The following is a 23958-nucleotide window of genomic DNA, read 5'->3' as shown; positions in this document are numbered from 1 at the left end:
TTAGGGGAAAACATTTGGGTCATTCATCATAACGCCATAATGCATGCGATAATCGTGTTACCGCACGGCGCGAAGGCACATTTTTGGAAGGGGCGGGATTGGGAAGGGGGTTTGGGCAGAATTAATTAAAATGGCCAATATCGCAGGGTTTTAACGCCAAAAATAACTACACCTTTTTTCCTGGCGTTAAGCTGTGCGATATGGCCAAAATGGCCATAACGCAATTTGCGATAAATTTTGCAAATTATATTTCGGCCATTTCTGGGCTTGGAGAGAGAGAGAGAGAGACAGAGACTTTGGGGAGGCATTCACAGTATTCAACTATTTATATCACTATAAGAGCTAATAGCTCGAGGTGAGGTGCTGGTGGTGGTTTAAGGTTTAGGCGTCAGTTTTAGATGCAAACAGCACAGTACACCAAGGAGAAGATCTGATGTCATTCGAAGTGAGGAGAGTTTCACAAAGATGAGATTTCTACTATGTTATCTTGCCCTAGCTTGATGGTACCCTGTTATAGAGGCCATCAAGCTAGGGCGAGAGATTATAGTAGAAATCTCATCTTTGTGAAACTCTCCTCACTTCGAATGACGTCAAATCTATACCTCGGTGTACTGTGCTGTTCGTTTGTCTCACTCTGCATCTAAAATTAGCCCCTAAACCCTAAACCGCCACCAACACCTCAGCTCGAGCTTTTAGCTGGCCCTCCTACAGAGATATAAATGTTGACTACTATGAAGGCCTTATAAAGTAGTCTCTCTCTTGCTCTCCTAGGCTCTTTGCGAGCTGCAAAACAGAAGTATTGCAGGGTGTGAAAACTTTACCGCACCAAGCGATACTACCTATGCGACGCACTATGTTAACGCACGGTGTGGTAATTCGAAAATTACCCTAAACACACGCCTTTTTCTTACCGCGGGTGTTATGCATGCGTTATTATAGCATTTTGATGAATCTAGGAGCATGAGATAAAACATTACTCAGTTAATTTTCATTGTTTTCAAGGTTCAGCAAATTCATTTACAATTCGTTGATAAATAAAAAATACTCACCTGTGGGTGAAACAAGAACCCCGGAGAAGGTCTCAAGAACTTTTCCCTCATAATTTCAAGAGGTTCAGTTAACTTTCTTTTCTCTACCCTGTAATTGTTAAAATCAGATTTTCTGGTGAGGAATCAACCTCAAATAAATAACTACAGTATATAGCTAGCGAAGTATAAAAGATTCAACAGCTCTACAATGTGTCCAGGTTCTCAGAGGCATGCGGTGCCAACACGCTTTCCACGGAAATAATGCAATTTCCAAAAACCAATAAGAACATAAATGGGGGATTGAAACTGAAATCAAAGAATAAAATGCAAAACAGAGTTATTAAAATTTCAAAAACAAACAAACAAACAAAAATCAAACGATTAATATTGTGCTGAAATTTCCCTTATATAGAACCAACGAAACAGAAATGTTATAATGGCAGACACATGAATTATGCTGAATCATGATATTTACAGAAAATGTAAATAATTGGCAAATCATGTTATCTGATCCGTGAGCAGGGCAGAGAATTAAGGATTTTGTCATTTTTATTTTTTTTTTACCATCCTCAATGAATTTAGATCAAACATCCTCAACTCAACATCATCTTGTCTTCTCACTCTTCAGCATGCTCTTTATTAATTGCAGTATCTTGCTAAGATTTACTGACACATTTAGCTTTCGAGTAAACTTACTAGCAGGGAAAACTTGTAGTCTTATAGTAGAACACTTAAGCAGATTAGCTTGTACTAAGGATGGACTTAATCTTATGTTGCTAAAACTGCTAATGGGTCACTTCTGGAGAAACGCTACTCTGTGCAAATTTGGCTAAGTTAAGGCCTTTGTCTTCAATTGTGATCCAAGGACAGCCCCCACCTACACACTCAACTTAACAGTTCAAGTATCTATTACTACCATTCTTCCTTCGCTCTATCTATGCTCTCTCAGAAACTCGGAAAATTCATAAAAAAACAGCTTTCCGAAAAAGTCTCATCAAAAGCACTGTCTCGGCAGAAGATGGCAATATGCTAACATATTTGAGATACCTGAACTCACAAAGCTGCAGGACTAGCAAATTAAAAAAACAAAAAAAAACCAATTAAAAGGTGAATTTTCAAAACATTACGCATGTAGAAATTAGCAGGTCTCTACTCGCATATTCTGGAAGTCCAAAATAAGCACATATGTTCACTTTTACGCACACATATATGCATGTAAACAAGAGGAGGTCTAGGTGCGTTCCTGGGCAGGGCCTACACTTGCGTGCCAAAATTGCTATTTTAAAAGACGCATGCAGACTTTGCCATCTTCCTTGCGTATTTTTACACCTGCTAATTGTCCGGTGTAAGTGATATTAAACGTGTTTATCCTGTAGTGCCGACTGGGCAGGAGGCGTTCAGGCTGAAGAACCAGGAGGGTCTCAATGACCTGGAGAAGGACTGGGAGAACTGGTGGACTAATAAAACTAATCATTTTGACACATGCATGTTGTAAAATAAACAGACTTATGCATGTAAATCGGGGATTACACAGGTAAGTCCCTTTAAATTTTCACATGTAAAATACATGCATGTATATTTTTAAACTAGGTGGGTAAAGTATATGCATTCAGGGCATTGAGATACGTGGTTTCAATGCAAGCCATGTATTTGCACGTAAGCCTACATATGTGCGAATGTTGCAGGGTAGAGATATGCACGTTATAAAATACCCGTACATCATATGCCTGCGTTATAAAATGTTATATTTAAATCTACGCGCAGACCCATACGTGCGTACATGTCGCTCTATTTTTTTCTGATTTTTAATTCAGATACTTGTTTTCAATCTTCCTCCAGTTTCTTGCCCGCCATTACAAATCTAAGCATATAGGAAGGCTGCTATGCTGATCCTTATTAGAGCACCATCCAACATATATCAGACATTGGGCCGGATTTTAAGAGGTACGCGCGGGTGTACATTTGGGCGCGCAACCCGGCACGCACAAACGTGTGCCTGATTTTATAATACGCGCGTGCAGCTGCGCGCATGTTATAAAATACAGGGTTGGTGCAGGCAAGGGGTGCACAATTGTGCAATTTGCACGCGCCGAGCCACGCAGCCTTCCTCCGTCCCCTCCCCCACCCTAACACGCTCCCCAACCCTACCTAAATCCTTCCCACCTTTGTTTTTGTTATTTACGCCTACCTTTGGGCAGGCGTAGGTTGCACGCGCCGGCCGAGTCATGGGTGGGACGAGTCCTCCGGGGATGGCACGCTGGCAGCTGGCCGGCACGTGCAAGACACGCCTGCCAGAGGCAGGCGTAAATAATTGAAACAAGGTGGGGGGGAGCAGAAGAAAAGTTCCCTCCGAGGCCGCTCCGATTTCGGAGCGGCCTCGGAGGGAACGGGGAAAGCCATCGGGGCTCCCCTAGAGCTTGGCGCGTGCAAGGTGCACAAGTGTGCACCCACTTGTGTGCGCAGACTCCTGGATTTTATAACATGCACGCGCGGCAGCACGCGCATGTTATAAAATCAGGTGTACATTTGTGCGCGCCGGGTAGCGTGCACAAATGTACCCCGTGCGCGCAGATTTTAAAATCTGCCCCATTATACATACACATACTTTGAAAATAGGAAGGAAAAACAAATGGGTTTGATGCATTGAAATACTCACATATATTCTCTTTTGCACACGCTTCTAAATAGATAAAAAAGGAGCAGTCAAGGGGCATCCCAAGGTGGCACCAAGAGTTTTGCATGTAAGTTGCTATTTTATAAGACTTATGCGAGTACATGTGGTAACACATTCGCACAATTTTACACCTGCTAATTATCTTGTGAAATTGATATCAGATGGGCCTGTTGTCAATTATTGGTTGGGTGGAAGGTCTGGGTGAACCGAGGGGAGTCGATAATCTGGAGAAGGACTGAGTGAACTGGTGGAGGGATCAGAAAACTGGACATTTGAATTACACATGCAAGTTATTTCACTTATTTAAATTTTTAGGCCGCCAATTCCATAGGCCCAAGGCGGTGAACAAAAAACATACGTAATAAAATCACATAAAACCAAATGAAGCTTCAAAAACATAATTCACAAAATCAACTGATTATAATATTGTAAACAAACTCAGCAGCCCGAGATCATAAAGAATAAGCTTGATGAAACAGGAAAGTATTTAACAACCCTTTGAAAATTTTTGTACAACCTTCCGTGTGTACTCAAAAGGAAGAGTGTTCCAAATCTCAGGAGCAGCTACCAAGAACGCATGGTCTCTTGTTTCATCAAGCCACACTAGGGACTTCTAATAAGCCTCTCTGATAGGATTGGCAAAGCACATGTAGGGTTATATATATGCAACAATGCATTCACTCATGGACATGAAGTTTTAAAAATGTACCAACTTACGTGCTTAAATCAGGGTTTTATGAGAACAAGGCATAATTTTTTTCACACATAAAATACATGTGCGTATGTTTCCAAAGGTAGGAATAGTACGTGCCTTCAAAGCATTGAAATACACTTTTTCAATTTATTGCAGGTATTCGAGTGGAAGCAGATATATGCATATTTTATAATCTAGATTTTATAATCTATGCATACCTGATATGCGCGGGTTATAAAATTCTGTAATATTTTATTGGCATTCAATATTTCTCTTTTTACCATGAATGGCCTCAAAGCAAATTACAATAAATTTAAAGTAGGTTACGGCAGTGTTAAATTAACAATATTGCTTGAGGATCTATATATTTAAAGTCAGATTCATAGTTAGACTCTTTTGCTGTTGCTGTAGAAACGGGAATATGTCTGTGGTAGCTAGGATAAGAACATAAGAACATAAGAAAATGCCATACTGGGTCAGACCAAGGGTCCATCAAGCCCAGCATCCTGTTTCCAACAGTGGCCAATCCAGGCCATAAGAACCTGGCAAGTTTCCAAAAACTAAGTCTATTCCATGTTACCATTGCTAATGGCAGTGGCTATTCTCTAAGTGAACTTAATAGCAGGTAATGGACTTCTCCTCCAAGAACTTATCCAATCCTTTTTTAAACACAGCTATACTAACTGCACTAACCACATCCTCTGGCAACAAATTCCAGAGTTTAATTGTGCGTTGAGTAAAAAAGAACTTTCTCCGATTAGTTTTAAATGTGCCCCATGCTAACTTCATGGAGTGCCCCCTAGTCTTTCTATTATCTGAAAGAGTAAATAACCGATTCACATCTACCCGTTCTAGACCTCTCATGATTTTAAACACCTCTATCATATCCCCCCTCAGCCGTCTCTTCTCCAAACTGAAAAGTCCTAACCTCTTTAGTCTTTCCTCATAGGGGAGTTGTTCCATTCCCCTTATCATTTGGTAGCCCTTCTCTGGACAGGAAGTCTCTGTTGGAAATGCTTGGCTAAAAAGCCATGCTTTAAACTTCTTACTGAAAGTTGAGTAGTTGTGCTCCAAGCCTAAGGATAAAGGAAGAATGTTCCAGATCTTTGGTGCGCAACAGCTGAAGGCCCAAAATCTGGTGCAGAACACTCTACCAGAGGCCAGAAATGGGGCAGAAGGTAGAGCTAGTTGGGAAGATCTGAGTTCTCCCTTGGGGGCATAAAGGAAGAGTTGCGAGAGAGATTCTGGGGCCTGTTTGTTCATGCACTTGAACTGAAAGTCAAAGTAGGCCAATCTTAAAATGACCCCCTTAATTTTTAGACATTGTTTAAAAACTTATGTTGTTTTGTTTTTTTTTTGGAACCCTGGAACTAATTTCTTAGTTTATGTTGGTTTTAGTTTTTACTTTGAATGATGAATGAACTGCAATGGATCTTTGTTTTAGAAATGGGATTTTTTTTGAGTATTATAGATTGCATGAAATTGTATTTTCTACATTTTAATAGCTTTGAACTTTTTGATATAATCTGTGTTCTGTAATTTTTTTATATTTATGAATTTGTACTTCCTGAATATGTTATTTTACTGTTGAAGTAGTTAAGGAATTGTGTTGTTTATAGAACATTGTGATCTGCTCTGAACAGAAATGTTTTCTGGAGAAACAGAATATAAATTGATAAATCAAACCAAAATCAAATTACAGCTGGGAGAATAAACACAGAATCTTAATGCCAACCATTACAGGAGTATGGTATCAAGACAAACATTCAGGTACAATTAATAGCACATTCATGATGATATATCACATCACTATGAAGACAGATACTGATTTTTACTGCAAAAACATATAAAGATATAGACTTGCCATGGTCTTCAACTTTTTCACTACGAACAACAGCGCTTCGCTGGCATGGACAGCCAGGCTGCTAAATCAAGGCAAATGTTCATAGAACCATGAATGCAAAACTAAATATATGGCCATTCACATAGTGCTACAGTGTCACTTTTAGTGGCAGATATTAAAACTACAGATACTATTAATCATGGAAAACTGTAGCATAGTTTGCTGCTGATGTGGCTAACAATCTGAAGGATCAGATGAGTCCAAGGACAATCAATTCCTTCTGCTCAGGCAGCAAAGTTGGACCTATAATCCCCGGCCTCCAGTAGTTAATAAAAAAATTTAAAAAAAAACGATTTGATTTTCATATTATCAATCTAATTTTGTTTAAAAAAAAAAAAAAGAGAGATTGGTTACAAATAATTTTAGATTATTTTAAACGCCTTGGATTATGTTATGCACCTCTCATTTCACCACACAACCCACTGATGTTCCATGAATCGATATGCAGTGGAAAATTTAGAAACCTCTATTTACTCCTTCTGAAAAATTGTCATAGCAAATTAAATCCATTACCTGTAAATCGGGTCCAGAAAGAAAGGACTAGGCTTGGCATGCTGCAAAGAAGAGTCGACCAGTTTACTTTGTTTGGGGTCAGCTCCTTTTTTCTCACCAAACACATGGTTTTTCCGAGGTTCATTCTGTTTTGCACCACTGGCTCGACTTCGGCTGCCCATGCTCAGGTCCAGTGGCTGATCCTGGCTCAAACCAAGTGGAGCTAGCGGTTTCGAGGTTAGCGGTGCAACTGTCTTTTCCTCCTTCCGCTTTGTCGTGAGGTCAAAGGGAGAGTCAGAGCTCCCCTTGGAGGATTTCTTTAGTTCGCTTGGCGAGTGGGGCTCCAGTTTCAAAGGTAACGGTCTCAAGTCTCTGTCAGGAAATGGGTACATCGATTGAGAGAATGCTGGAAAAAATGGGAGGGGAAACATGGAAGGGTAAGGTAATGCTCCAACTTTTTTGTCCTGTAGACCCACAAGTCCTGCCGAACCAAAATATTTTTCTGCAATAGAAGCAATAGCCTTTATAGAATCATTGACTGCTCCTGATACCGCTGTCTGTTCCTCTAAAGATGGAGAGAAAATGGAATGATTGCTGTATTCTTTCTTATTATTTATGGAAGCCAAATTTTGGAGAGGGCTTAATTTGTCCTCCAATTTATCATTGTCTTTAAATTTCTCCTTATCACTTTCAATGTCACTTTCCAGATCAGAGCCAGAGGTGGTTTCCAAGTCACTGCCACTGGGCGTACTGACATCATCAAGGTCACTACTCTCTGACTGGTCACTGATTTTCTCATGAGGCCTCTCTCCAGAAGGCCTCCCTGGTTGAAACTCCACTGGCTTAGTTTCATCTATTGATGGGTGTTTAATACTTAGCGTCTTCAAAATGTCCTGGGTAGCTGGTAGCATTTGAGGATTGGTCAAGAGGGGACTTTGATTTGTGTTTGTTTGATCAGTACTTGGTAGTCCTTTAACAGGAGAGTTAGTAGGTATCAAAGGAGGCCTGTGGTATAAACCTGATGGAAACAGACCAGGAAAGCTAAAAGAAAATCCAGGAGCTGTTGGAAAGGTAAGACCAGCAGGATGCCTATTAGCACCAAAATAGTCAACAAGGCCCGGATTGGCATGATTCATATTAATCATAGAAGTTTTATCCATAGCTGAGGTCACAGGAAGTGAAATGCCTTGACCAAATAGTCCCCCTGCCGCAAAATGGTTCTTGCCCTCACAAAACCTCCTGTGTTTATTTAGGGATGACGTAGTGCTGAACATTTGTCCACAGTCTTTGCACTTGATTTGGGTTCTGCAATCAGCATGCATGCGTTTGTGACGGCAAAGGTTTGAAAACTGAGTATAGGATTTATGGCAGACCTCACCTGTATATAAACAAAAACAAATCTTAGGCGTTTTGGCTGGCTGTATTTGCTAAATTCAGAACATAATATGGTGCAATCTCAACTTCAATCACGAATCCATAACCTGATGCCTTGTGGCAATATTCAGAGGGTACACATCCTATGGAAATCCATTTCAATGTGTTCCAAAGGCAAGTCACCCAACCTGATCAATGTCTTGTGACCGAATACAAAAAATATATTCTTTTTTCAAACATCATAACAGCAGAAATGCATTTTTTTAATTTTGGTAGATTCATGCCTTAGCTTATGATTTAACACACAGCCTTATTACTTAAATATACAGGAACATCCTCTTTGGAAACAAGGCATACTTAATACCAATAACCTTTGAACAAATTGAACCTTTTGATGTTCTCATTGTATTAACACTTTTTTTTTTTTTTTTGTTCATAAACATTTGGAGTGTTAATCATATTTTTTTTTCCCTTGGGAAAATGTGTATAGCTGCTGTACTTTTATTTAATTTCTATGATATCATTAGGCTCTCATCATTCACACATCAAAGCCACCCAACAATACACATTGTGCATTCTGAGGCATTTTCAACAATCTTTTTCATGATTTGAGAAACACAGAGAGAATTTACAATGGCTCTATTTTAAGCCTGTGAAGGAAACTGAATTGAATATATCCCATCCTGAATTGTTGGTTCCCATGAACTATAATCACGTCCCCTGACTTCCACTCACACCAATGCTTGTGTTAACCTTCCTGCACTTGTAACTCTCTGTCCTTCAGAAGCCTGACCACTTGCTATCATGTCTTAATTGTTTACCTTCACATTTAGCTGCATTTTTTTTTTTAACTGTAGGCAGACAGTTATGGATGGTGCCTATCACCAGTGACTATTTTCAAAGTTGTGATTCATATATTTTATCATTACATTGTCCTCCAAAAGAAAAAGAACTACACAGGGAACTAAGCAGGCAGGAACGGTTTTCCTTGTGTGCAGGCTTTGCTCTTCTTGGAGATTTGCATTTAAATAAAATGTTACGCAATCTTCTCCCACAAATAGAAATATTTAAGAGAAATCCACAAAAATAGTTAGTAGCCTCAATAACATATCTAGGTAGTAAATATTGAACATGTGTAATAATTTTTCACTATTTAAATGGCTGTACAATTATATATTTGGCACAACAGAAATGATGCAGAACTGCCTTGTTAGTTAATATATATCAAAACTATCTTGACACATTTTTAGGTTTTTCAGCTGTGTTGATAAATTTTCTAAATGTCTTGCTTACCAGACATATATATTTAAAGAACAATGAAACAGATACAGACAGGTAGCCATCTTTGCTTCCCAGAACCACAACTCCCATGATTCACTGCAAATGAAATCACAATGCTGAGAGTTGAAAGATGCTTATTTGTATGTCAAGCATAGGAAGAGAGCATATTTGAGGTAGTAATTGATTTATGAAAGGTATATATTACAGGTGTGGACACACTTGCACGTCAGCAGCCTTTGGCCCCTCGCTTTTGGCTTAGGCTCCCCAACCTTAGCAGCAGGGTCATGTCTCATCTGCGTCAGCTCTTTAAAGGTGCAAAAAATCACTGCCAGTCCAGGATCCCCTGTTCCTTTAAGAGGGATAACTTGAATGGGGAAATACTACTGTCCATTGAAGTCTTTCTGTCTACTTTTTGGCTTGTAATTATCCCCCTTCTCACATCCTCTTAAAAGTTCAGGAATTTCTGGGCTCGGTGGAAGACTGGAAGCCTATTTATATCATTGCTGTTCCGCAACCTGAGAGATTAACCCTTGTATAAGGTAGCTGCATTAATTACAGATGGAAGTGAGAAACAACAGAGACAGATCAGGGAGAGGGTGAAAAGACAGGAGATGCAGATTAGTGGTAACCAAACATTAAAAAGGATTTTGTAGCCTCTGCCATGAAGAGCCACATAGGATGGGGTAAAGGTGGGGCAACTGACCACATGTTAACATGGGCACCACCCATGATAACTTTAATGTCCCCCCAAAAAATCAGTTCTGGCTATGCCCCTGGTATATATCATGGAAATAGATGGTTTGTAACTGCCTATTGGGAAAAAATAGTGGTAAAGCTGACAAATACTGTAGTATTGTGCAAGACTGCTCTATCAGTGTTGCCAAATAAATTCCATTATGTCCCAAGATGTTAATCCAGCCCCCGGGCTTCTGACTCTCACCCCACTGCAATTCTGGTACTTTCTTCCCTATAGAATACATTGGGAGAGACATTACAAAACCATGGCTGAAAAATAATAATTTGATGATGAAACAGAGTTTGATTAGCAGCCCTGAAAACTTCCAAAGCACTGTGGCCTTGTCTAACCCACAATGCTTTGGGGCACAGTAGGAGCTTTTCCCCAGAACAGAGAGTCAAAGCAGGATAGTAGAAAATCAAACCAGAGAAGCAAAAAATGGAGGAAAAGCAAGGAAAAAAATATTCTCAAAGCATAGAATATTTTGCAAATCAACTTCTGTTCCATTCACTTAACATAAAGCAACATGCATGCAGCATTGTTATTTCCAGTGAAGTATGGATAATAAATGTGTCCTATGCAAAGCTGTAGGTAAGAACAGTGGGCATAGAAGTTCCATTGGCTGGGGGGTGGGGGGAATCAGCAGGGTACAACAAGTTTAAGAACGGCGGCTAACTCTTGCAATTGGTTGACAGGCTTGCATACTGTTACCAGTACCTACCAAAATACTCAGATAACCATGCCACAGCTCACGAGAGTCAAATACTAAAATAATACCATTAAATCAATGATAGCAGATGCATCCGCAAACATAAGCAAGTTCCTTGACGAAGCCTGCACTTGCAGAACTAATATCAAGACAAAAGGGACTGGACTACTGGTCTCCACAACAATATGTACGACAAAGAAGGTTTGATGTTTTGCACAAACACATGTCATTTTATATCTACCTGGCTATGCTTTGCAAAAAAAAAAAAATAAAAAAAAATGTTGCTTTCGCTATAAGATTAGGTGCTTCCTAAAGCTTAAAAGCGTCCACATACTGGAACTAAATAAGGTGCACTTGGCTTTTCTGCTGGCACCCTATTATTACTCTTATTAATAAGATGATGGGCTACACCCATGTCTTCAAATTTAGTAATACAAATATGTGCAAGAGAGGCCTTTCCCATATAGTCTGTCATCAATCTGCAGACCTCACCTCCATTATTACTATGAACTGCAAAATTCCCAGGTGCATTGGTTCAATTGATGTTAAGTGTGTTCTCTACTGTAATTTTCTTAGAACCAGGGGTACATATTTCCTGCTTATTACACAAATTAAGTGCTATTTTGAATATGTTTGACCTATGACGGAATATGGTTTCTATTGGGAAAACCTGGAGATTTTGTGAAGGCCGTGAGTAATTACCTTTGTGTTAGTAAGTTTCACTCAAGCTTGAGCTGAGTGTAATAAGAGACAGTTGCCATAAACACGCAAGAAGGGTAAAGCATGGAATCGTCATGGTGTGTGGCCTTTTGTTGAGAAACAGATATCAACTTTGCATGGAAAAAAAAAAAAAAATAGAAGCCTCACAGCCCAACACATCGTCTTGAATTTCTTCAGTTCTGTAATTATATGGCTATTATTCATAATTGCCTGTGGTTCTCTGTCCATCACACACTGTTAGAAAAAAATAATTTGAAAAGCATCTTTGCTCTAGAAAAATTTGACAGCGGTTCTATCATTAAACAGCAGCAATTGCTGCTAAGGTTTCGCCCAGACATCACCAAAAACGAGTTAATGGAAAACATTTTACTGTGGCTCCTTGTAGAAGGACCAATTAAACAGAAACCCGAGTTACAGCAATTGATCAGTGTTAAGAGTCTTGCATGTGGCTACAGTCGTACGTGTTTCATATTTTCAATGTTTATTGGTCGTCAGGATGAAAAGTTTTCATTCGCTGGGAAAATAATGAATGCAGGGTCTAGCTGATTACACTTTTTTTTTTTTTTTTTTAAACCTTTTGGAGATAACAAAAGTATTTAGTCATGCTGATGCTACATCCTTAGCTTACGGTCATATGTGCTGAGGCACTGAAACTGACATACTGTTGAGCTGATGTGAGGGTCCTTTGGTGGACACATTATAAACCCTGAAGGCGCTGAAGGTATTATTATTACTTAAAAAGGGGAGAAAGAGCTCCGCAGGAAACCTCGCTGCATGTTTGCAAATTAGATATGCAAGGTCCTAAATTTGCCAAACTTTGTCTGTGTGTCCTGAGCTCAGAATTTATCCATGACTGGGAAACCGTTCACATGCCTTACTCTTCTCATCCTTGCAAACAGGCTGTGTGGGTTTAACAAAGCAAAATGCCCCCATCTTATTGTCGCCCTAAAGACCTCTGCCCCTCACTATGCAGGTTTTCCCTAAACAGCTTCCATCAAGCTGTAGAACTGCCTCTTCCATGACTACTATGAAACTGAAACCCCTTAAGTGCTTTGGTCTACCTGCTATTAAGTGGACCGTCTCCTGTACTTGTTCTAGGATCAGGAGTAAGCTAGTAATTATTTATTTGAACATGGCTGCAGTATTGCTTGAACTGAAGGATCCTCATCTCTTATCGCATTATCTTCTTTCCATCTGAGTCAAAAGGGTTGCCGAGGGTTAACAGAAACACCAACCTGTCTCTTTAAATGTGGCCTTCTATTTAGTGGACTGTAAGTAGCAAACCTGCGGTTAAACTTAAAAGGTTTTTCTCCCATTTCTGAGATCGGCGGAACATGGAATAGTCAGGATTTCAGTAAAGACTTACAGATAAAGGGCTTGACACTGCTGTGGATGTGCTTGTGCTGTTTAAGGCCTGATGACGTTGCAAATGTCTTGCCACACTCTGGACAAGCATGGGCGCGAGCTCCGACATGTTGGGAGCGGATGTGCCTCTGAAGGTTGCTGGGGTCCGTGAAAACCTGCTAGGAAACGGAGTACCGATTAGTCAGTAAAACTTAACAGCATAATCAGACCAAGGCAACTGAGAAGTCCGCGAAGCCATTCTCATAGCCTCACCCGTGATCAACGTGTTTCAGGAATGCTGAATGGCCTAGAATTACTTTATTCTGAAGGACACGCCCTCTCCAGGAGGGCATCGCGTCAGAAGACTTCATCAAGGAGCCACATTCAGCTCCCAGCAGGATCTTAGGACCTGTGTGTGTCCCCCCCATCAAGAACTGTAAAACTAAACATACATCATCTCACATTAAGTGGTGGCAGAAGCACACAACAAAAGGAGAAATCTACTCTGTCTTTATGCCACTGGAAAACAATGATCTCTGTTTGTAAAAATAATAAAATACGAAACTAAGGATAAACGAGACTGAAACTCAGCAGAGAACAGCAGCAAGCATTAAACAACCATTGCCTGGCATCTGATATCCTCTATTACGTACAGAAATGTTATAACACTGCTGAAGAATGGAAGATTGTTGGTTTTAGTACTAGACAAGGCGCTACGCACAGAGGGGTAGATTTTATAAATTTACGCGCGCGTACTTTTGTTCGTGCACCAGGCGCGAACAAAAGTACGCTGGATTTTATAAGATACGCGCGTAGCCGCATGTATCTTATAAAATCCGGGGCCGGCGCGCGCAAGGGGGTGCACATTTGTGCAACCTGCGCGCGCCGAGCCCGGCGCACGCTGCCTGTTCTCTCCGAGGCCGCTCCCATCGGAACGGCCTCTGAGGGAACTTACCTTCCGCCTCCCCTCACCTTCCCCTCCCTTCCCCTACCTAACCCACCCCCCCCGGCCCTATCTAAATCCCCCCCCCACTACCTTTGTTGGCAGATTTATGCCTGCCGAAAGCAGGCGTAAATCTGCGCGCGCCATCACCCGACCCAGGGGCTGGTCTGGAGGCCTCGACCACGCCACGCCCCAGGTCCCACCCCGAACTGCCCCCTGACCCCCGGACACGCCCCTCCCGCCCCTTTTACGAAGCCCCGGGGCTATGCGCGCGCAGGGCTTCTAAAATCCGGCCCAGAGGGGTAGATTTTAAAAGAAGCGCGATCAGCCTACTTTTGCTTGCGCATCAGACTCAAGCAAAAGTACGCTGGATTTTAGTAGATACGCGCGGAGCCACGCGTATCCACTAAAATCCTGGATCGGCGCGCGCAAGGCTATCGATTTTGTATAGCCTGCGCGCGCCGAGCCGCGCTGCCTCCCCCCGTTCCCTCCAAGGCCGCTCCGAAATCGGAGCGGCCTCGGAGGGAACTTTCCTTTGCCCTCCCCTCACCTTACCCTCCCTTCCCCTACCTAACCCACCCACCCGGCCCTGTCTACACCCCCCCCCTTACCTTTGTCGGGGGATTTACGCCTCCCGGAGGGAGACGTAAATCCCCGCGCGCCAGCGGGCCTGCTGCGCGCCGGGCCGCGACCTGGGGGCGGGTACGGAGGGCGCGGCCACGCCCCCGGGCCGTAGCCACGCCCCGTACCCGCCCCCAAAACGCTGCCAACACGCCCCCAAAACGCCGCGACGACCGGGCCCGCCCCCCGACACGCCCCCGACTCGCCCCCCCCCCGAAAACCCCGGGACGTACGCGAGTCCCGGGGTCTGCGCGCGCCGGTAGGCCTATGTAAAATAGGCTTACCGGCGCGCAGGGCCCTGCTCGCCTAAATCCGCCCGGTTTTGGGCGGATTTAGGCGAGCAGGGCTCTGAAAATCTACCCCAGAGTGAATTATTTTTAAGATTCTCTTTATTTATTTATTTTGAATTGATATAAGGTGAGCATCCCATGGCTGTTTTTCCCCTAAAATAATCATTCATTTGGAGGATGCAATTTACGCAGATTAATCAGCTGACGGAAACTTGCAACCCTCATTGCAGACAACGCATTGATAGGAAGCATTCATGGGAGGGGCACGTTTAGCTTGGAGGGGGGAAAGAAAGGAGCATGTACATTTTCAAACCTTTGAGCGGACTTTTCCGGCAAAAATCTACCCACAAGAAAAACAAAAAAAAGCCGGTCCAAGTCACTGCCCATACTTTATACATGAATACTTTTGCTTTTTAAAATTGATACGAAGCCCCCAGGTTAAAAAAAAAAGGTGCACACTGTCCCAATGCAGCCAATTTGAAAAATTGTTCCCTTCTTTTTTTTTTCTCTGTCTTTCTTCATTAATTAATAAGTAATTTTTAAATGCCCTGCGCAGATGAATTCTGGAGGATACGCGTGTGGCCGGGCCCTGCGCAATGCCGCACGCATTTTCGGAAGGGTCCAGCCACGTTCGTAACCACCATTATGCGCTGAAGTGCCGGGCTTTCAAAAGGGGCGGGCCGGGACAGCGCCATTAGATGCTGTCCTGGCGAAGGGCGCGCCAGCAGCCGACTCGCGGCGTTTACTTCTGCTCCCAAGGAGCAGCAAATATAAAAATAAAAAAATCGGGGCTAGGTAGAGTTAGGTTAGGGGTCGGGGAGGAGAGGGGAAAAGGGAGGAAGGATAGGGTTAGGGAAGTTCTCTCCCAGTCCGCTTCTTAATTGGAACGGACTGGGAGGGAACTGGGAAAAAGAGCGATCGCGTGGCCGCGGGTAATTTGAAAATCTCCTCTCTGCGCGTGACGCGGGCTGCCCGCAAACGCACGTACGGATGTTAAAATCCAGCGCGCATGTGCACGAGGCCATCGTGTTTTATAACATGCACGCGGCGCGACCATGTATGTGCGCCGGGAACCACGCGCACATGGACGCGCGCGGGTCTTAAAATCGACCCCTAATTAATTAACCTAGTCGATTTATATTCCGCTTACAGATCAACACACGGAAAAAGATCATAGGAAAACGTTTCTGTGATGCCCCTACGCACATTCTTAAGGTTTCCACAGGGGAGGTAGAAAAACCTCTGCAAAAAAACAAAAAAAACGTATGCCTTAGGCTCCAGGACGGTTTCTGCTCAACTTTACGAACTTGAATCCCTTTTCTCACCTCTCAGTTACGGATCACTGGCAATTATTTGTGGTCCAAACTGTGCACCCTCTAGCCTTGACATGTTGGGGATAATTTTATAATGGGCCGCATAAATTTGCGGGCCCTTCTGCGCCAATTTTCAAAGTGAACTTTGGTGTGGGAATGCGCTTGGCAAATTATCCCTGCCCGTTATTCCGTGCGCGTAGTTTTGCTGAAATAATTCAGATGCATGTTTCTTAAAATCCAAACATAAAGATCATTTTCAAAAAGGTTTCACAAGTGCAAATGCACTTTTCAAAAAAACCGCTCCTTCCGAGTGCATAACTCCTTTGAAAATTCACTCCACAGGGCTGAATTTTGAAAAGGTTTTACTCGTGTAAATGGGCCTTGCATACGTAAATGGGCTTTTGAAAATTGCGATGATGTATGCTACTTTTACACGCATACATCCTTTGAAAATTCACTCCTGTGCGCATAAATGCTAAGCCCTGCCTAGACTCTACCTCCAAAACGCCTACCCATGCACGTAAGATTGTATGTGCATACAATGTGCATGCCCATAATTGTATGTGCATAGTATTCACACAATTTTCTATAGGGTCATTTCTATGGATAAATCACTACTTTAACCTCCCAAAGAGCATGTTCACTATCACATGTTATTAGAAGCTGGTGGAGCAAAGACTAATCTGAAAGAGGCGAGGAAGCGATGCAATGCAATAACCCAGGGATCACAGGGAATTAAAGCAACAGAAGTATAAAAGGGTTGAGAGAGGAATTAAAAAAAAAACAAACAAACCGAGTCACTGTTCTTTACAGCTTGCAGCCGGATAGTAACCTTAGGTAAAGAGTATTAAACATTCCAAACAACTAAATGCAAGTGAGTTAATGATTTTATGAAGCAATTTTGAGACTGCCCAGGCTTGGTCTACCAGCTAGCAGTGGAAGGGAAACGCCATGTGGTGTGTCCCTTTGAAAATCTGGATCAGTGGCAGAAAGCGGGCACTTTGTATAGTGCCTGCCTGCTTATTTTGCATCTGCTCTGAAGCAGGTAAAGAGCACCCACTTGAAAGCATGGCCGGGGAGTTCCCATGCAGACTTTCCTTCCCCCTTTTCCCCCCTCTGGGTAAAAGTGCACGCATTGTTCACAGCGAGCACAGAAAGGAAGGACGTTTCAGATGGCCTTTTTTACGCTTGGCCTTTTTTATCTGCACAAAAAAATGTTGAAAATTACCCTCTTAACATACACGTAATAACCATTTCAAACGACATTTAAAACTCCACAGAATGCAAGGAGTTTATGGTCTTCAAATTCACTTTATTGTGATAAAAAGCAGTAAATCAAAAAAAAAAAAAAATCAAGCATCCTCAATTATATTTTTTTAAATATAAAAATGTAAGTTTTTAAACCGTCAATGTTGCAGATATAGATCAGAACATTCTTTAGGGACTACTACCTTAGAAACCGATTTAATCTTAAGTGCACTTTTGACTTCTAATTTTGGTTATTCCGAGTGCCCATTCTCGGAGAACATGCTGTCAGAAACAGGATGCCAATAAATACAAGATGCGATGTGTGTTCCCTTCCCCACCGCTGGTGGACTGCCACAAACCATCTCACTATCCGCCAGAAATAGCCATAGAGTATTATAATCAAAAGGAGTGAGCTAAGAGCAGAGACATTTACCAGGGATGTGCATTCGTTTGAAAGAGAAAGGTTAACAAACTTTCCTGCTTATTTCAATTTGTGTTTAAAACAAAAGAAAATCAAACACAATTGTTTCCAATCCATCATTTCAATTTTTGAAAAATTAAGCCATCACCGCCACAAAAAAAAAAAATAAATAAAAATAATCCCCTCCTGGACCTTCTATTGATGTCCCTCTGGACCCTCCTACCCAATTCTTCTTTTTTCATGGGGCAGAAGGGATACCCAGCTACTCCTTCCCCACTGGAACGTCTATTGCAAATGGCGTCAGCAGACCCCCTGGCACCGCACCTCTATTAATTATTGCCGTACGAAATAGGCCCAACAACTTTTCTGCATTGTTTCGTGTATCTTTTCTATTTCCTTTGCTATTTGTGTTTTACTTAAATGAAAAGAAATAAAATGGAAAAAAATAAAGAAACGAGAAAAACAAAAGGAAATTTAAAACATTTTGTGCAAATCCCTAATATATACAGCTAGACACTGCATAATAAAATAAAAAAAAACATAAATCTGACCGAAATGCTCAACAAATTCACTTTACCTTGGCGCAGTTTTCACACTCATAGTGCTTTCCGTTGTCGTGCGACATCTGATGACGGATCAAGTTGGATTTCCAGTTGAAAGCTTTGGGACACTGGTCACACTTATACTCCCTTTCCTCCGTGTGAGACAACATGTGTTTCTCCAAGCTGCTTAACACAGATTCACAGGGGTTATAGTTGCTAATAGATGGATAATTTCAAGAACTTAATGTCCTATAATCATGACCCAAAAAAAATTCTCCGGAGGTCCCCTGGGCACCTCATAAAATCAACAAAAATTCAGTGACACGCCAAGGTCCCAAAGATATCCTAACCAACTCAACAGCGCTTGAGTAATCTTTCAAGAGGTATCCAAACAGACAAAAAGGAAAACCCAGTGCACAGCTTCAGTGAAAACGGTGCAGAACTGTACAAACCCGTTGCTATCACCATTTCTGGCAGTAGAAACACTGGTAGCTGCGAGCTTATAATCTCGCACTTTGCGCACACACCTAGATCCTGAAATACACGCCCAACAGGGGATGGAAATGTTGTCCGCTCTGATTCAGTGAAGCTATGTACTGGATTTAGGATCTTCTTACTACTTTACTTATTATCAGATTCCCCAGAGCTGACCTTCATGACAACAGCTTCAGGAGCTCTTAAATATCCACAGCTATTTTCTGGTTTGGCACAAACTTCTTTCAAATAATTACCAGTACAAGACACTGGAATATCTTGACACAGAACCTGAACCATTTCTAGACTCCTATAATTTCAGAAACATCAATTATTTCTATAAATGGGAAATATTTACATTTTAAATATACGGCCTATGAAGGAATATGAGATTAAGCAGATAAACATTTATCTTCATTGCATTTGTCTTAAAATATTTATTAAAATAAAATGTAGATGCAATATAGTTAGGGCTTCTGATTTTAGGTTTTAACCAATAAACCCGGATAAAACATCCTGATGTAAAAAAATAAAATAGGCATTTAAATAAACGCTGGAAAAATACCTATCCCGCAAGTACTCTCATACTTCCTGTGCCTACCCTGGATCCTTCAGCTTTGTTTTTGTGCCTTTTCCATGCTAATGACTCCTCAGCTGTAGAAATGTAAATATTTGATTCAACTGGAAAAAGTACTCAACAATACTACCTGCACCATGAAAACAACAATAAACACTGATTTTTGGCACCCATTAAAAACTCATTAGCTGGGAAATAAACACCTATCCTAGTTGACAAATTCAAACTGTGCACCATACAGAAACATAGAAACATAGAAATGACGGCAGAAAAGGACCAAATGGCCCATCCAGTCTGGCCAGCAAGCTTATGGCAGAATCTACCGGGCCATACAAGTCACCCCTATACTTATCAGTTTCCCAGACTGTAAAGGTCAGGGCCCTTGTTGGTTACTATCTGAGACCAATTACCCATTACCTCTTTCTATTGAAGCAGAGAACAATGTAGGAGTTGCAACAAAAGTATCAGGATAATTGGTTAAGTGTAGGAACCGGCGCATCAGCAAGTTATCCCCATGCTTATTTGTTTTCCCAGACTGTACATTAAATGTCCTTGTTGGTTGTTGTCTGAATATAATTCCCCTTTAACTCCTGCCTTTGAAGCAGAGAGCAATAATGGAGTTGCATCAACAGCATAAAAGCTTATTGGTTAAGAGTAGTAACCACCACACCAGCAAGTTACCCTTATGCACTCTCTTCTTCATTTCCATCCTCTAGCCTTTAGGGATCCACAGTGTTTATCCCATGCCCCTTTGAAATCTTTCACCGATTTTGTCTTCACTGCCTCCTCCGGAAGGGCATTCCAGGCACCCACCACCCTCCCCGTGAAGAAATATTTCCTGACATTGATTCTGAGTCGTCTTCTCTGGAGTTTCATTTCGTGACCCCGAGTTCTACTGATTTCTTTCCAATGGAAAAGATTTGTCGTTGATTGTGCATCATTAAAACCTGAAGGTCTGTATCATATCTCCCCTGCACCTCCTCTCCTCCAGGGTATACATATTTAGGTCCTTCGGCCTCTCCTCATAAGTCATTTGATGGAGACCCTCCACCATTTTGGTTGCCCTTCTCTTGACCATCTCCATCCTATCCCTGTGCCTTTAGAGATAGGGTCTCCAGAACTGAACATAGTACTCCAGGTGAGGCCTCACCTAGGACCCGTACAAGGGGATTATCGCCTCCTTTTTCTTACTCGATATTCCTCTCTCTGTGCAGCCCAGCATTCTTCTGGCTTTTCCTATTGCCTTGTCACATTGCTTCGCCGTCTTCAGATCACTAGACACTTTCACCCCATGGTCCGTCTCTTGTTCCATGGAGAAAAATCTAAATGATCAATAACCTTATACAATAATATGTTAATAGCTATGGAGATGATTTTCAAAGGGGTGCCAAATGTAAAAAACAGCATATACATGCATAAGTAGAATGTAGGCATGTATATGCTATTTTATAAAATGTCGAAAGTACGTGCATAATTTTGGTGTCGCTCAGTTCATACATTTTATTGGAGAAAAAAGGGGTGGTTTAAGGCGTTCCAGGATGAAGTTCAGAAGTACGCGTGGTAGTTGGTATTTCATAAGAGATATACGTGCATACATTACCAAACTTGTTTGGACACTTTTATACCTGCAAATTGACTTGCACAAATAAAACTGGACGTCTTTTGTCAGCAGATTTTGGGTGGGAGGTGGAAGAACTGATGGGGATTCAGGGTGGCATGCTAGAAGGTCTACTTGAATTGGAGAAGGACTGGTTAGACTGGTAATTCCGAATACCCCAAGCTCTTTAAGCAACTATTAACACACATCTATTTCAGTTCCCAATAACTAGCCTCCATTGATATGCTTCTTCTAGCAACTCCTATGTCTCGCTCTTCAACTATGCGTAGTATTGACTTTAATTCGTTTGCTCCCACAACCCAATGCCCCAAGAATGTTCATGTCTATATTACTATATATCATCTACAGACATTTTTTGTTTTATGTTATTTTAATGATTATGTGTGTTTTACTGTACTCCCACCCGAACTATTAGGAAGGGCGGGTAACAATACTTTTAATTAATTAAATAAATAAATAAATATTTGTGCAAACAAAATACCTACCTCTGCGTTTTATTCTGGGTGCTTATTCGTGCAGTGTCACAATTATTTTTGTGCAAAATATGCGCGTGTATGTTTATGAAATGGGTAGAGAAAGCATGCGCTGTCTTGCGCTGGAAATAGGAGTGTATACTAAAACATACATGCGTACCTTCCGAGCAGAAATACAGGGTATTTCATATACTGGGCCGCTCCCACTGCACAGTTTATAAAAAGCCAGCATTAACCTCCATGCATCCACTTACGCATGAAAATGCTTTACCACAGACAGAGCGCCCAGCTTTCAAGCCTATTGTTAATTTATACTAGTGGCATGAATACAGGGGCAGCCTTCAATTAGTTGCAATGCAGAAAAGTATCCATATGGGTTCTCGATGAAAACTCAGTAAAGGTGTAGCCAGGAATTTGCTGCTACTATTCGGCCGAGTGTCAAGGGAGAAACTACATATGTGCATTCAGCGGGCTAAACAGATATTTACCCATACAAAATAGCTTGGCTGAAAAACTGCCCTCTGCCTATGTAAAGTGGACCCTGGCTTCCATAGCGTGCACACGGTTAACCAGCCAGCAAGGAGGCATTACCAGAGGGGAGGAAAATAGCAGGCACACATGACAGTTTACCCCTCTTTGCTACCCACACAAAAAGAAAAGGTGCAAGGTACATGGGTAGATTTAAGCACATGCACGTTACACTCATTCCCAAAGAGAAAACTGCCTCTATAGGTGCACACGTTTCTCCCTCCTTTCCCCCAACCCAAACATGCCCTCGACGTCCGCTTTAACCGCAGCTAGATACAGCTACATTTTGAAACCATGCAGTTATACTGAACCGCTCTTTCCTGGAGCAAATTTCAAACCCCAAAAGATCCAACTCTCTCGTTGGGGGCCTCGAGCCATTTGAAACTTTTCCGCTTCGAGGACAGTTCTCAAAAGGCGTTTACCCGGCAAATCCCGAGGTGGATTGCCCCAGTCAAATGACATCTCCCTCCCAGCGTCTGGGCTGGCACGGCGAGCGTGCTTTGAGCCAAATTAAAAAGGAGGCTTTCCCTGGGGATCGAGGGATTGTTTGGCTTGGGTGGGGGGAACATGTAGATTTAAATTTTCCCCACCCCCACTCCGATCAGCTTTGTGAAGAAATAAACAGGTCCACGTTACACAGGCACTCTGTATGCAATGCTCAATGGGAACCTACCCACAGAAAAACTTCCCTTTGAAAATTAGCTCCATGCATTGTGACAAGCTGAACTACTGACAAATGCCATCACCCCCACCCCCGGCCAACCTTCATAATATTCGGGTTTTAGCCTCAACATCAAACTGTCAACAGCATATCACGGGCATCACATTTTTTGGGCAGGCGGGATATTATTCCAACCCACTGCCACAGGCTGTTGGCTCTAGGAACGTATCTGTCTCTACACAAAGGAAGATTTCTAATTATATACATTACATTGATTTGTTTGCCTTTTTAATCCATGAAGCTTTGTGTGTGTCTAGTCATAGTCAATACAGTGACACAATGAGTCATGGTGATCACCTGATCTTTCAATTATCTTAATTGAAAATGGAAATTTTTTTTTTTTTTGGTAATGCTTTGCTATTTATCCTAGGATCACTAATTAAAATTGCTTCTCAGTGGTTTCTTTCTTTGAAAAGAACCTCACAAAGTGCTTCAAATCAAGCAAATATTTGCAAGCAATTAGAAGAACTGTGAAGTTTTCCAGCCTTCAATTACTTACACATTAGATCTTCTATTGTATCATTAGATGATTTAAAATGCCAGAATTATACTTTGTGGAAGCACTCAAGGCATGTCAGTCTGTGGCGAGCACAGATCTTCCGACCCATAAAAGTAAGGATCATTGGCTCAACTGGCCAGGGATGAATGAGAAATGGTCTCCAAAGGCAGGGACTTCAGCATCTTGGTTTCTGAGGTCCCAACACAATCTTCTAAACTCAAATTAAAATTATCGTCTTGGATCGTAACCCATACTATGACTATTTAGGTAATTCCAGTCCTTATATAGTGGCCTATTCTATGAAAATCTCAAGTATGAATTTGGTCAATAGAAATACAGTCAACACTGGCTCTACAAGATGAGACCATTTTATTTATTCTAAATGCCAAAAGGAAGAAGGTTTATGAGACTCCCATGGCTGAGTGTGTGTGTGTGAGGATGTATCCCCCAACCACGCCCTACCTTCCTGAGAAACTTTTGTGATTGGGTCCTATCCGTACCACATTTTCAGTATGTTAGAGGGTTTAAGGGGTTCTAGATGGGGAATTTCGTTTTGTATCCATACATGCACCCCAAATGTAGGATCCATTAATTCTTCCTAAAACTTCTTGTTTTCCTCCATATAAAACATTTCTGCTCAGGATTTTTGTTTAAATAGTCCTGCACTAACAGCTGCACATGCAGCTAGCAATTTCCAACAGAAACCCAAGTTAGATAAGGCAAATATGCTTGAAA

The 23958-nt window shown here is 41.7% G+C and overlaps 1 protein-coding gene across 10 annotated transcripts in view; it reads right to left on the bottom strand.

Moving 5' to 3' along the window:
* Positions 1-23958, bottom strand: part of MECOM (MDS1 and EVI1 complex locus) — an 881649-nt gene that overhangs the window by 91433 nt on the left and 766258 nt on the right. For 5 of the 10 annotated variants that reach the window (XM_029616015.1, XM_029616022.1, XM_029616021.1 and 2 more), the window contains 5 exons: positions 18369-18516; positions 12978-13134; positions 6813-8169; positions 3685-3708; positions 1050-1137 (listed from right to left, as the gene is read on the bottom strand). In XM_029616015.1, coding sequence (XP_029471875.1) covers positions 1050-1137; positions 3685-3708; positions 6813-8169; positions 12978-13134; positions 18369-18516 — 1774 coding nt within the window. The remainder of the gene's footprint in view (positions 1-1049; positions 1138-3684; positions 3709-6812; positions 8170-12977; positions 13135-18368; positions 18517-23958) is intronic. The other 5 variants (XM_029616016.1, XM_029616024.1, XM_029616018.1 and 2 more) reach the window with 5 other exon arrangements.

The sequence above is a fragment of the Rhinatrema bivittatum genome, chromosome 9, assembly GCF_901001135.1.
Source record: "Rhinatrema bivittatum chromosome 9, aRhiBiv1.1, whole genome shotgun sequence".
Lineage (NCBI taxonomy): Eukaryota > Metazoa > Chordata > Amphibia > Gymnophiona > Rhinatrematidae > Rhinatrema > Rhinatrema bivittatum.
The sequence above is the reverse complement of the archived record's forward strand: the minus strand, read 5'-3'. Positions and strand labels throughout refer to the sequence as shown.